Source organism: Stenella coeruleoalba, assembly GCF_951394435.1.
Source record: "Stenella coeruleoalba genome assembly, chromosome: 5".
Taxonomy (NCBI): domain Eukaryota; kingdom Metazoa; phylum Chordata; class Mammalia; order Artiodactyla; family Delphinidae; genus Stenella; species Stenella coeruleoalba.
In genome coordinates, this window is record NC_137150.1 from 40,374,346 (window position 1) to 40,388,066 (window position 13,721).

The 13,721-nt window shown below is 42.2% G+C and overlaps 1 protein-coding gene across 7 annotated transcripts in view; it reads left to right on the forward strand.

Moving 5' to 3' along the window:
* Positions 1–11,805, forward strand: part of SCHIP1 (schwannomin interacting protein 1) — a 125,142-nt gene extending 113,337 nt beyond the window's left edge. For 5 of the 7 annotated variants that reach the window (XM_079921285.1, XM_079921283.1, XM_079921289.1 and 2 more), the window contains 5 exons: positions 2,438–2,555; positions 3,529–3,726; positions 4,608–4,731; positions 7,113–7,206; positions 11,165–11,805. In XM_079921285.1, the coding sequence (XP_079777411.1) occupies positions 2,438–2,555; positions 3,529–3,726; positions 4,608–4,731; positions 7,113–7,206; positions 11,165–11,216 (586 nt within the window). In that variant the 3' untranslated portion in view covers positions 11,217–11,805. Of the gene's footprint in view, positions 1–2,437; positions 2,556–3,528; positions 3,727–4,607; positions 4,732–7,112; positions 7,207–7,632; positions 7,750–11,164 lie in introns of all 7 variants that reach the window. The other 2 variants (XM_079921288.1, XM_079921284.1) reach the window with 2 other exon arrangements.
* The last annotated feature ends 1,916 nt before the right edge of the window (positions 11,806–13,721 follow it).

Here is a 13,721-nt window from a genome sequence, read left to right on the forward strand (position 1 = left end):
TTTCTGAATTTCTACCTGAGGTGTTTTTTCATTTCACTCCGACTACTAAATCCTTCCCTTTTCTTTTTTCTTGGCCTTTCCTGAGTTAGAAACACTGCATGGGATAGTTGATTTAGGTCTGAGTTGATCCTTAGCACAAAGGTCAATTTGGGGGCAGAACAACAGAATTTACGATCAGACTTTCTTCATAATGAAAATATGTATCTTTAGATGCTTTAAACCTTATTTTGCAGTGGTATCATGTGTTATTTTATATTTTTATAATCTGTGTATATAGTGTCTTCTTTTCAAGACTTTAGTTATTCAATAAATAGGAAATACTACATAATCCTTGATTCGAATTAGGTTTAATTTAAAATGTCTTTTTTATTTTAAAATATGACTTTAAAATGTCTGTTTTTAATTTGCACTTTTTTAATTTCCACTGTTGTCCGATCCATGTATCTTGAGTTTTATTGTTAAAAATGGGTTGATTTGGGTTTTTTTTTACCAACTACAGACAATAAATTTTAAAACTTAATTTATATGGGATCAAAGGGTAACCTGAACATATTATATTTCTCCAGGAAAAAAAAATATATATATTCTAATGATAGAAAGTTAAAAGGAGACAAATTCCAGCTCAATAAATATTCAAGCTGCCTAACAGTGAAAGTCAGCTCGGGACGCCCCCAGTGAGTCAGTTGTGCATCAGGAATTGCTGTGACCAGGCCAGGTATTCAAGTAGGTGACTGCAGGGGTCCCTTTACAAAGTCACATCACCTTTAAAATTCTGTGGGTGTTTTTGTCTAGGCTTTCAGGAAGTAGAGAAAGGAGGATAATGAACAGGTACAGAGCACCTGCCCTGTGCCCATCTCTGAGCTCTTTTCATCCTTTCTACAAACCACTGAATTATTCACCCTATTTTACAGATGAGGAAACTGAGGTTCATAAAGTAATGTGCCTTGGGAAAGAAGTAAGGATTCAGACCTAAGTCCTACTGATTCCAAGCACCCTGAGCTGATCACAGCAGAACCTGTCGCTTTCTGCGGCCCGCCCTAGGCCTCGGTCTGCTTGCCTGCACCGGAGGGTAGTGGGGGAATGGAACTGGACCTACAGAGGGAAAGGCTGCGTTTCTCTCCTGGGGAAAATAAGTTGGGACTTTCAGTCATTAGAGAAGTTAACAATAGGTGGCGGTACATACCCATAACAATGATGGTGCCTGTGTTAAATCAGTACATTTTCTTTTTCTGAGTTTTGTATTGTTTTCAATCAAAGTGCTTTAAATGAGTCATTTGAGCAATTTATGCAGAGCATCCATTTGAATAATAAAAAAAAAGCAAATGGGAATGTCAGCTATCAGACGAGTTGCTCTTTGCATTTCTCACTGGGACAATAATGACGCCAGAGCAGATTTGGTGTCCCCTGTCCTAAACCTGGCTTACAGGAGCCTCCTTATGACCCCTTGCTGCTTAGGAGTTTTCCTTCTGCCTTTTCTTTCTCTAAACCTACAGACTGGGGCTACTAGGGATGCTAAGAAAGTGCTTCTTGAAAAACACTTTGTTGTCAAACAACAATGAAATGTGTTCGACTTCAGATGAAGGTTAGGACACAGAGTTGGATCCACAGCCTGGTTGCGTGTATAGCAGATACACAGCCGGCTGGCCCTTTGTGACCACATTTCCGGCAACATCTCTCTGGAGCTTCCCAGATTCAGCACAAGCATAATGAGCTCCCAAGACATCTCTGCCTCTGAGGCTCTGTACGCAAGGCAGTCTGTAGAGCCTTGGGCTCCAACATTCTGCTTTTCTGACTAAGCTGGACGTTTCCTTAAGTTTCTCGAGGGTGAACCTCTGGTGTGTTTTTTTCTTAATGACATAAATGGGCTCCCTTGGTTGGCTTTTGACAACCGCCTCAAATAAAATTTTCCTTCAGACGACCTTATTTGGGAATAAAAAGGAGTCTTTCTTCGGCGAGCTCTGGCCCCGGGATGCTGTATCTAATGAGCATAACTGGATTGTCCCCGTGGGGCAGGACACTGGCTGACACCAAGCAGCCTTATTTGGCTGAGGACCCATTCCTCTTCATCGACAAAAAATGTAAACTCAGTGTCTCAACGCGTTCTTATTGTGTACCAACTATGTGTTTGATGTTGTGCTGGGTGCTACCGTGTGGCCTGAAATTACTTTTCTCCCAGCGTGAATTTGTGTGTGGAAAAAAAAACGGATACAGTATGAGTTAAAAGTTATCATCTTGTCATTTATCAGCTTATCAAGTTATCTTTCTTATCTTCTAGTAAAAGTTATCATTTGTGAGTTGGGAGTAATGTTTGCTCACTCACTGCTCCCTGTGAAGAACACATTAAACTACTTTCTTTAGCAAAATCAGGCAGTTCTTTCGGTTGCTACCAGATAACAAATAGCTGAATGGAATTAGTGTCCTGTTTCCTTCTGCCCAGCCTGCAGAGTGGGATGAACCTGCAGATATGCTTTGTCAACGACAGCGGCAGCGATAAGGACAGCGATGCCGATGACAGCAAGACCGAAACGAGCTTGGACACCCCCTTGTCTCCCATGGTGAGTCCCGAAGCCGCCACTGAGGCTCAGAGTGTGCTCTCCTGGTCGTCTAGCTTCTTTTCTGTTGTTAGTCAGAAACAAACATGTCAGAGATTAAAAAAGCGGTGTCTCATGACATTTCTTGACATGGCATGCTCCTAAAGTTGGACAGTGATTGAAAAAGCAAAACTGTGATCCAAGAAGGATACATAAGCTCTGTTAAAGTTAGCGACGACTTTCATACTAAATCGTAAGAGAAATCACATGGGCCCTAAAAATTATAAAAGAAAATACACTATATACCAGTCCTTCCCCACTGGGCTTAGAAATATGAAAGCAGACTAACAATGGGACACATTTTAAAAGGCAGGGGATGGGGTCCAGGCAGGGGTGGGAATGGTAGCACATAGCTGTTGCTCAGAGAAGCCAGCAAGGTAATGTGGGTTAAACATTGGTTACTATTCCTTGCACACGTATTACAAAAGATGGCTTGATGATCCTGGGTGCTTGTTGCTGGATTTCTTTCCTCTCTGGGAGGTCTATCGCCTTTCTTACCAAAGACTAACTAATAGGAAACCGTGTTGGTTGTTGAGTGCAATGCCGCGTCAGAACTTCATAGGATATCTGAGATCCTGTCCGCTCCAGGGAGCAGCGCACCGCCTTAGCTCTGGGTTAGTTTGCTGTGTCTGTTCACTTCAAGAAAGATTTGAGAGTAAGAATCCAAGAAATGTCTCAAGTTTGTTGCAAATATATATTCTCCCTATTATTAATTATGTTACTTTTTATGCTAAAATCAGAGTCTGTCACTGACTGAGGAAATAAAGTAGCTTTTAAAATGTTACTTGCGATGGGTACAAATCACATCAAGAGTTGAGTCCCTTGGTGGAGGGGACCCTTGGCTGCTTTGAGAGAGGGCTCAGGGAAGACTGTAAGCTCAGCTCCAAAGATGGTACCCGGCACGCAAAGCTCAGGGCTGCTCTTTTTCCCTTCACAGAGCAAACAGAGTTCTTCCTATTCCGATAGAGACACTACTGAAGAGGAATCCGAATCCCTGGATGACATGGATTTCCTCACAAGGCAAAAGAAATTGCAAGCCGAAGCCAAAATGGCCCTTGCCATGGCCAAACCAATGGCCAAAATGCAAGTAGAAGTGGAAAAACAGAACAGGAAGAAGTCTCCTGTCGCTGATCTTGTAAGCAGCGAACGCTGAAATGCAAACGAGGGTTTGGTGGCTGCAAATGGTTGAGGCTGTCCCAGTCCTTTCCCAGAGTTATGCAAACTTGGGTTTTTACAAGGCAGTGTGTAAAACGTACTGTCATTGAGAAACATTTAAGTCTGTTTCTTTTTCCTTCCTACTGTATCACTGAAGGATACACACGCAACAGATTTCACTCACAAAAGTAAACTTTGCTCTTGATTCATATCTACTGTGTTTCTTAGGGGCAGTATTAGCTGTCATGGGAATATTTTAATTCCTTTAAAGCACTCTCAGTTTAAGAACCCATTGCTATGGCAAACTCACTATTGCTTTAGCTCATGTTCCCCCCTTTTCAATGAAGACAGTATGGCAGAGTGGATGAGAGCCCTGGGCTTTGGAGCTTAAGACTAGCTCTGCCATTGACCTACTGTGGGGCTCTGGACACGTCTCAGTTTTCTCATCTATAAAATGGGTATAATAATAATAACTGTGTCAGAGCACGATTGTGGAAAAAGTAGTCAAAGCACTTAGCACAGTGCTTGTACCATGCTATAAGTTAATAAGTAGCTGATATTATTAATTTTATCCATGTCATTGACATTACTTGAGCTCCCTGGTAATTCATTTGTGGATATAATAATTGACTCTCAGTCGTAGACCAGTCCATATTTGAGTAGTGTCCCATTCTGATGCCAATAGTGTTTCAGATGATGTGCATATATGGAGGGCCTCACATTGGGAAAGTCAGATGGGGAAAGCTTTTAAGCAAGGAACCTGAAGTGGATGAATGAAGGTGGGTCTTTTAGGAGAAAACTGGGTCGTACGTTCAGTGTGCTTACAGCTCACCCCTCCATTTCTTCCCTTTCTGTCTTCAGCTGCCACACATGCCTCATATAAGTGAATGCTTGATGAAAAGAAGTTTAAAGCCCACTGACCTGAGAGACATGACTATTGGGCAGCTACAAGTGATAGTCAATGATCTCCATTCCCAGATAGAAAGTAAGTGTAAGATGCTCTGGAAAATGGGATATTAAGTGTAAAACACCATGGGATGGATAGTACTATTTCCTGGGTTCAGCTCCTTGGTACGTTTCATTGGGGTCCTCCTGTGTACTTGCAAGGAAAAGAAGAGAATCACAACGCTCTCTTTCTGTTTTTGCTTTTTTTTACTGTAAAATGTTGAGAAACTTTAAGACTTTTTCAAGGTTCACAGAGGTTAGGGATCCTTTTTATTCGCCTGAAATCCCCAGCTCCCAGCACAGTGCCTGGCATATAGTTGGCTCCCAACGCCTGTTTGTAGAATATAATTTCGTAGTTACAAGTCATTTATTATACAGTTATACGCTCAGCTTTACTTGCACGTACATTCATTTTAGGTCATCAAATTCTATTCGACTTATGCTGTGGGACTCCAGGTGGTGAAAGTATATGTGACCGATATGTGAAAATTATAGGGTGAGAAGGCGTGGGCCTTTTTCCCCCAGAATGAAGAAGGGCCTCCACAGGAAGTGTGCAGGGCCGGTGGTCAGTGGCATTCACTCGAAGTGATTGGTTACGCAGGGAAGGGCAGGTGCTGGACCAAAGAGAGAGCTCGCTCACTGGGACAGCATGCTTAGCCCAGGTGAACTCACGAGCCCTCCAGCCTCTGGAACATACAAGTCCATAAAGTCCGTAGGCTGATAGATTAAAACCACCTAAGAGACATGCCAACCAAATGCAAACCAACTAGATGTATTTACCTATTCAGGTACAATAAAGGTATTGTGGTTATGTTAAATTTTTTTTAAAAAGAGACCTGTCTTTAGAGACACATACTGAAGCATTTACAGATGAAATAATATGATGTCTGAAATTCTCTTTCAAATGATCTAGTGGGAGAAGGGGAGATAGATGAGTTCAAGCCTGCCCATGAGTTGATAACTGTTGAAGCTGGCTGGATGCATGGGGCAGGGGGATTCCTTAAACAATTCTCTTTCCTTTTGTATCTCTTTGAAGATGTCCATAATAAAAAATTTAAAACTTCATACAGAAAAGACATTCCCACACACTATGCAGGCACCCTACTGAGTACTAGTATAAAAAGCTACCCTAAGAACCCACTAGAAAAAATAAAATTGGATGTATTCAGTGACAAGTTAATACCTTCAGCATTTTAAAATCAAGAGAAAGGATTTAACATTTTAATTAGGAAACCATAGATTCACAGGCTTTTAAAAAATTCTACTACATTTTAATTTTAGTTGAGCATAAATTACTAGGAATTAAGGACTTAAAAGGCTGTCTGATCTTTTACCACTGAAACATCCTTCTTAGACTTTAAATAATAACATTGCCAGCTAGTCCTTTTCAGGAGTAGATGGAGTTTTAGACCTCTTTGTATGACTTTTTTGGTCCTTTTCTAAATTGAAAACTAATCTGAACTAAAGGCAGACTAAATGCATCGTTTGAGGTCAGGATCTCTGAAAACATTTCCAAGGAGGACCTCGCTGAATACCCCCTTCCTTTCTTTGATTTCTGGGCCCAGAGCTCTTGCTAAATGAATGCTATCCCTCATGTGTCCACATGTCCAGACCTAGAAGCTTTCACTCTTAGCTGATGTGAGGGGGGAAAAGCAAGAGAGAGCTCCCTGCTTGTTTATATTTTTCAATGGCAGAAGCCAAATTAAACCCAGTACACTGATTTCAGGAAGACTAGTTATGTTTCCATCTATTTTATGCCCGGTAGAAATCCTGAAGAATACTTTCCTCAGCACCCATTGTCCAGAGAACTCAGGGGTTGTTTCTTCAGGTCTTACACGTCTGGTTCTCACACAGCTTTAGATATTACTGTTTCCTAGAACAACCTGCACGTAGGCTCCTCGCCTCGACCCCGAGGAGCCTTTGAGCATCCTCAAGGTGCCTTCCTCCCCAGCTGGGGGGGTCTGATGGGGCTCTTGTCGGGTGCAGTGGCCCCCCCAGCTCTCCGTGTGGCAGGAGCACCCTGAAGATGAACGGTGGAAAACTTAACGTGCCCCAGACTTCCGCGTTCACATTTCTTGAAAACAAAATCCCGCTTCTTCTAACAAGCTGTTTTCCTAACGGCTAACAATTTCTTTTCCCACTCTCATGTGAATGTAATTGGATATACTTTGTACTCCTTTTCTGTCAACACTTCTATAAGTATGCAAGCTAGTCGTGCTCTCAGATTGGTGACCTCTCCTGGGCTTATGAGAAGCTAATGTAAGAACTCTACATTTTAGCAAAAAGAGTCTCCTGCTATGTTTAACTGTTTGTGTATATGTTTGTGTCTATCGTACGTACGTAATGGTGCATAAGTGGTTTCACGTCCTGACTTAGATGCAATTTTACCTGTTTCTAAATGCTTTCGTTTCTTTGCCCCAGGCTTGAATGAAGAGTTGGTCCAGCTGCTCCTCATACGAGATGAGCTGCACACAGAGCAAGACGCCATGCTGGTGGACATCGAGGACCTGACCAGGTCAGTGGTGCCTCATCTTTGCAAAGAAGGAAGGAAGCCTGGGATGGTTGGAAGTCTAAGAATTAAGGCAAGAGCGAGCTCTAGAGAACTTCTTTCCTTACTTCCATCAGTAACTCGCCTAATCTCTGCTGGTGTCAGCTGTTTAGATGGAGGGGAAGCGGCCAAAACTGCTCCCATCCAAATGCATGGCTTCTTCACAACCATCCTCCCCTAGTGATGGATTGTAAGTGCATTAGAACTTCATCCACCCCCACTTAAATCAGGTCAGCAATTCTGGCCTAAGGACATTATCCTGAAGGACTGTCCCCTTGAGAGTCGTCCCTAAGCCATTCCATGCTGGCACGATTCCAGCACGTGGTGGGTACCACCAAGTGGCACTTGGTGTTATATGACCTGACTCTTGATCGCATCTGCCATGCCCGGAAGGCAAGGACACTGGCATCTTTCCACAGCACCAGCGCCACCAGATTGCTCTCACCATGGGGAGACTCCAAGACTTGAGTTTCTAGCTGGGCCTGGTTCCGAGCGCCTGTCTGTAAAGAGGTAAAGAATGCTTCCTTCCCTGGGGCATAGGGAAACTAGGCTAATGCTGGTCAAGATCTTGCATTTCTTCATAGTTTTCCTTGTGGAAAGGCCTCTCACCATAAATATATAAAGTATATGAAATACCGTGAGCATTCCTATGATCCTGTACTGTATTTACGATGCCGCCTTTCCTGAGACGGTTTATAGGAAGTCTTTAAACCACAAGGCAACAGTTACTATTAATCCCAGAAATGGTATTCAGAGAGTAGAAGCTCCCAAGGAGAGAAAGAAAACTGCTTGTCACGGTAACATAAGGAATTAACCACATGATCCAGAACCATCCAGGAGAAGTTTGAAAACATATGTAGTGAAAATGCTCTCAGCACTCACCACAGGGACCACTTCTCAGTGTGTAACACTGGGTAAAATATTTTTCTAAATGCAGTGTTATAAAAATAGCTCGGGTAGCAAAATAAATGCTGCAGAACTATGTTTAAGTTAGTTTTTAAAGACCTATGGGCAGCACTCTGTTTTGTACGCTTTGGATGTTATATTGCCTCACCCCTAACAAAAAAACGAAAACCCAAAAACCCAGAAGGTCTTCTCATACCGTCTTAGCATATTTGCCTGCATGTGAAATATAGTAACACTCAAATACTATTATTGCCCCCTACAGCCGTATTCGGGCACTGCACCAACAATTGTAAGACACCTGCCTTTTTGTTACGCTAACAGCTTTGCATATAGGGATTAAGATTATGGGAAATCAGTAGTGAAATATACAACCAGGACATGCATCTTCTGAAAAATATATAGACTCTTTCGTCAATTCTGTGGCTTGCCTATGATAACAGAGACCGTTTCTCTGCCCCTCAGAGCAGCGTTGGCACCCCTCGTTGCTAAGACGACATTCAGAGGCTCCTCCCTTCTCTCAGAATGTTAGGCTATTACTTAGGTTTGCAGTGAATTTTGCTTATCCCTTCAGATGGTGTGATCATGGGAGACAGGGTGGGCAGAACCATGGGGTTCAAAGGAGAGGAGTCACTAATTTAAAGGTACTGGAGGAACCCTTTAAATTAGAGCAGGTGGGGAGAAGTTTCTATGCCCATTCCTGGCTGCAGAAATAGAATTTTGCTCATGGAGGGATCTAAGGATACTTAAACTTCCCTAAAGGTTGCAGTGCCAGAGTTTTGCAGCCAGATCCCAGAAGGCCAAGCGCTTGGCCGCTGGGAAGCCCTGTTCACCTATTCCCTTTACCTGTGCAGCTCCTACCATTCAGGTGTCAGTTCAGATCGGTGGTTCTCAATTTTGGCTGCACATTGGAACCACCTGGGGAGTTTTTAAAATACTGATGTCTGGGTCTCACTCCCAGAGATTCTGATTTAATTATTCTGTGAAGTAGCCTGTGCATTAGGAGTTTTTAAATCTTTCCAGATGATTCCAACGCACAGCCTAATTTGAAAACCGTGGGTTTAGATACCTCTTTGGAGAAGTGCTCCCTGATCCCCCAAGACTGATGTAGGGCCCTCTGTGCTCCTGGCAGCATGGCATCCCTCCCAAGTAGAGGCTAATCCTATTGTGTTATATGGTTTACAACCAACCTGGCTATAAGCCCCCTGAAAGCAGAGACAACACTATTTTCATTCATTGCTGTGTCCTCAGAACCTAATACAGGGCCTGCCTAGTAGGTCCTCAATAGGGATTGTTGATAAAAAGAAGTCCTTGTGGACCTACGTAGTAGGTCCTCAATAGGGATTGTTGATAAAAAGAAGTCCTTGTGGAGCTTGAGTGAAATAAATCCTAGTAAAGACTTTATAAATAGTTGACGAGAACCTTTTGGTTTTATGATCGGAAACCCTTTCCCTCCTTTATTTACAATTTTAATGAAATTCACCCTTGTATGTATGTCTCAAAATAACACCCAGCTTTCAATATTTTCTGAAGCTCTTGCCTGCCTGTTCTTTCCTTCTGTCTCAGAAAACCCCTTGTTGTTTGTATGCACGTACACACACACACACACACACACACACACACACACACACACAGATACATATTTTAAAACTGCTATAAGAAACTACACTTTAATTAGCTACCACGGAATCTTAGTCACTGGGCATCAAAATATTTCTTGAGCTGAATTTGTTCAAGTGAGGCCCATGAGCTACTTTATGAAAATGTTAAAAAAAAAAAAAAAGATGGTCTGCTAGAAGGCATAATTTCTTTTTTAGGAATAGGGTGCTATTGATGTCTTTTTCCTGAGTCCCTTTGTTGGTAAATGAATATCAGAATATTCTTTGTGGGCTGCTGCATGTGGCAGGGACGCTGCTGTCACTTCTCTGTTTCTGAATGTATTTGCCCTGTAACACAGATGGGAGACATTCTGCATAATACCAGTGAGTTTAAACTTGATGTCACTGACCACCCAAGGCTAGGCAGCACCCAGAAACTGCCCCTGGACCTTTGATGACAGCTGAAAACCACACCCTTAGATGCTTTTCTCTTGCCAGATTTATAATTTCCTAAGATCCTCCTTCAAAACATTTGTTTCTTGCAGCCTTCAGACCCTGCCACTCCCTGGGAAGACGTTTACTTAGTGCCCGATCGAGTGATGTAAGCAGCTTAGCCATTCCTCCCACTTCATCTCCACTGGCCAGCTGCTGGTTAGCCCAACTTTGGGCTCACAGGCCGTAATAGGGCTTGATGAGTAAGACTCACCCCACCCTGTGGCCCGCTCACTGCCGTGATCATGCCCTTGGGACTAACTGAGGGGGAAACAATATGCAAATGTGGGAAATCTTGACAACCACAAAGGCCTACCGTTTGTTTGGAAGACATTAGCCTTTGTAAGAATAAAACTGAACTATTGTATTATTAACAAGAGCCCTGTTAATACTTAGATTTGCATCTATGTGCGTGTTTGGATAAAGTAGTCATGCAGTTACTTTCTGTCACAACACCTTGTTTTGACTTTTTGCTTAGCACTTAATCTTCTGTCTGCTCTCTCCTTGCTTGCTGTCTGTTCCTTGCTCGTCTCTTTCCATTACAATATATACTCCATGAGAACAAAGATCACTGCTCACCACCGAATCCCCAGCTCCCGGAGCACAGAGAAGGCACATATTAAACATGTGTTGAATAAATTATCCTAGTTACTTTTCTCTTTTCATTTTTAAACACGGCACTTTTCTTCTCAAAGGAATGTGACCTCTACATGTCTCAGGTTAATCCCGTGGCTTACTAAATAAAAGGAATCATACATAGAATATAAAACTTGGAAGAGGGCGAATCCATTTGAACGAAGTACCGTTTCTTGAGTCTCTTGATTTCACTATGAGTAACTCCGAGCCTCCGTTTGGAGGATGTCTTAGCTGTTGATGGGAAAGCAGTTTGGCTTTCTCCTTAGCGCTAAATAATTGTATTATTCATTTTACAGACACGCTGAGAGTCAGCAGAAGCACATGGCCGAGAAAATGCCTGCAAAGTGAAAAGAAGCCATCCAACCAGAGGACAAGCTAGAATTTATTTTGCTTCTGTGGTTGTAAAAATGCTGTTGCTAAAGGTGGCATAGAAACAAACAAATATCAGTGTTAGTCATCGATAATGTCTGAAGCTTAACGTCCAGTGATTGGCCTTTGCTTCTTAATTTATTTTAATTTTTTTACTGTGCCACTAAATATCAGGCATTTTAATAAAATATTGTTACAAAAAATGTACAGTACTTACACCATCCCAAATCATGGTTAATCAAAGAGGGTAGTTTTAACTTTATTTTTATTTGTTTAGAGATTCTGAGTTGGAGCAGTATTTTACCATTTGACTGCTTTCATTCTTCACTGTAGTTTTAAAGAAGAACTGTAAATGACGGTGCTATCCAAGTCAAAAAATACATGCCTGCCTCGTAGTGAAGTTGTAGGTCTCTGTAATATGTATATTTTAATCAGTTTTCAACATTTTGTGAATGTTGACTACCTGAAGTTCATTTTTAGATGTGCTATTAACATTCTGTTGGATTCAGAGGGTTCCTTAAAAGTTTTATGTATAAATATGTAAAATAAAAATTAAAACTTTGTTTCATAGGATATGTCTTTTTGCTCACTAGCAAGCCCTACACTGGCTGTACTTCTTCCCTCTTCACTCTTCCTCAACTGAAATGCCCACCGGGAAGCTTTTATCAGTGAAGAAACAAAGGGCTCCGGAGAACAAGAAATGCAGGGAATGCCAAGAAGATCGTGGAGAGTATGGGAGAGTGTGTGTGTGTGTGTGTGTGTGTGTGTGTGTGTGTGTGTGTGTGTGTGTGATCCAAAGATGACAACATCAGGCACATCAGAGCCAGCATTGTTACTGCTGAAAGTTATCAGTCTGGAATTTCAATACTTTATTATTTAATAGCTGCTGGTTTTGTCAGAGCCAATGACTGCATCCAAACTGCGTTTCCCAAATTTGCCACGTGAACAGATGATGCCTGCATTTACACTTTTCCCAAGGCCAGTTGGTGCCGTTTTTCACATTTTAACCACTTCTATTGGTCTCGTGAAGAAAAATGCCAAGTCTAAAGCAGGTTACAGACTGTTCCTCAATAGGTAGAGAGTTTCAGAAAATCGACGTAATTAGCGAATGTCCACGCAGGTATTAGAGAACCTTAAACTAAAGCTGAGATGAGCAATCAACATTCCAGAACCACCCACAGACCACCTGGTTTCACTATAAGGTCCATGATGTAATCTGAAGATAGAAGGTTAGTCAGTTTCCCTTTTTAAAAATACCCAGATAGATATTTTAAGTAATTCAGAGTTGCCAATTTTCATAGCCTTCTTCTTTTAGTAAAATAGTCCGTCTTACATTGAAACACTCATCATTTCTTTATGGGCTTCAATCAAGTTATTTTCATTCGGAATAGAAAAATAATGCAGCCCATAAATATATTTTGGTTTTCGACAGTTGGCTACGGAACAGGACAGGTTGCTCGCCACTGGGCTGAAGGGTGGAGCCCGAAGTCCTCTTTGCACCAAGGTCTCTAACTGAGCCCCGAAGTCCTGCACCAGCTGTCAGTGCTCCCCTGGGGTGACCCCAGCCCTGAAAATCTAGGCACAGCTAGTGGAGCTTTGTTGCTTCAGCTGGGTGAGAATATTGTTCACTAAGCCAGCGGTTCTCATCTTCAGCGACACAGTGGAATCACTTGGGGAACTTTAGAAACCACGGGGGCCTGGGTCCCACCCCCATAGACACTGATTTAATTGGTCCAGGATTTTTTAAAGGTCCCTTGGTGACACTAATGTAAAGAACCACTACCTTGGACTTCCTTCTTTTTTTAGCTTTTCTTAAATCATTTTTTAGTATCTTTTTTTTTTGTCATTGAAATATATTCCTATTAATTTGGAACTTTGGGGGAAAGCCAACCTAGGAAGAGTGCCACGAAAATGCCTGAGCCCGAGTGAGAGTGGTAACGTGACCGAAACCTCCTACAGTGACATCTGTAACCTGAAATCCTGACGCTAAAACTCAGCCCACCAAGAAAGATGATCTTCATTTTTTAAATCCTTGCCAGAACTGCCAACTCCAATAAGAATTTAGAAATGAGTTTTCTCTTTGTCTTAAGCAATGCTGCCTCTCTGGCTTGAAATATGTTCTGAAGAAATCCATGGCCTCGAAATGCTTCAGTTGTCTGAAACCCATAATTATAAGTGAAGAGCCCTAACTCGAGAAGGAAGGAAGTGAGATTACACCCACAAGCGCCCCTCAAAACACTTCTGGGGGCAAAGCCAGCTGAAAGAAGAGCAGTTCTTCCCACCACCCCAAGACCATCAAAGGAGATTATACCAGTGTACCCATGTTCCTTTCACACTTCCCTGCCTCTGGTAGAGATGTCACCAAGTGACTCACCTCCAAGGGGATTCTTTCAAAATTGGGTCTTTCCAGCCCCTTTGATTAGCTTTTTCAGCAAGGACTGGGATTATTCCCAACAGGATTCTTATCTGCTGTAGATCACCCTT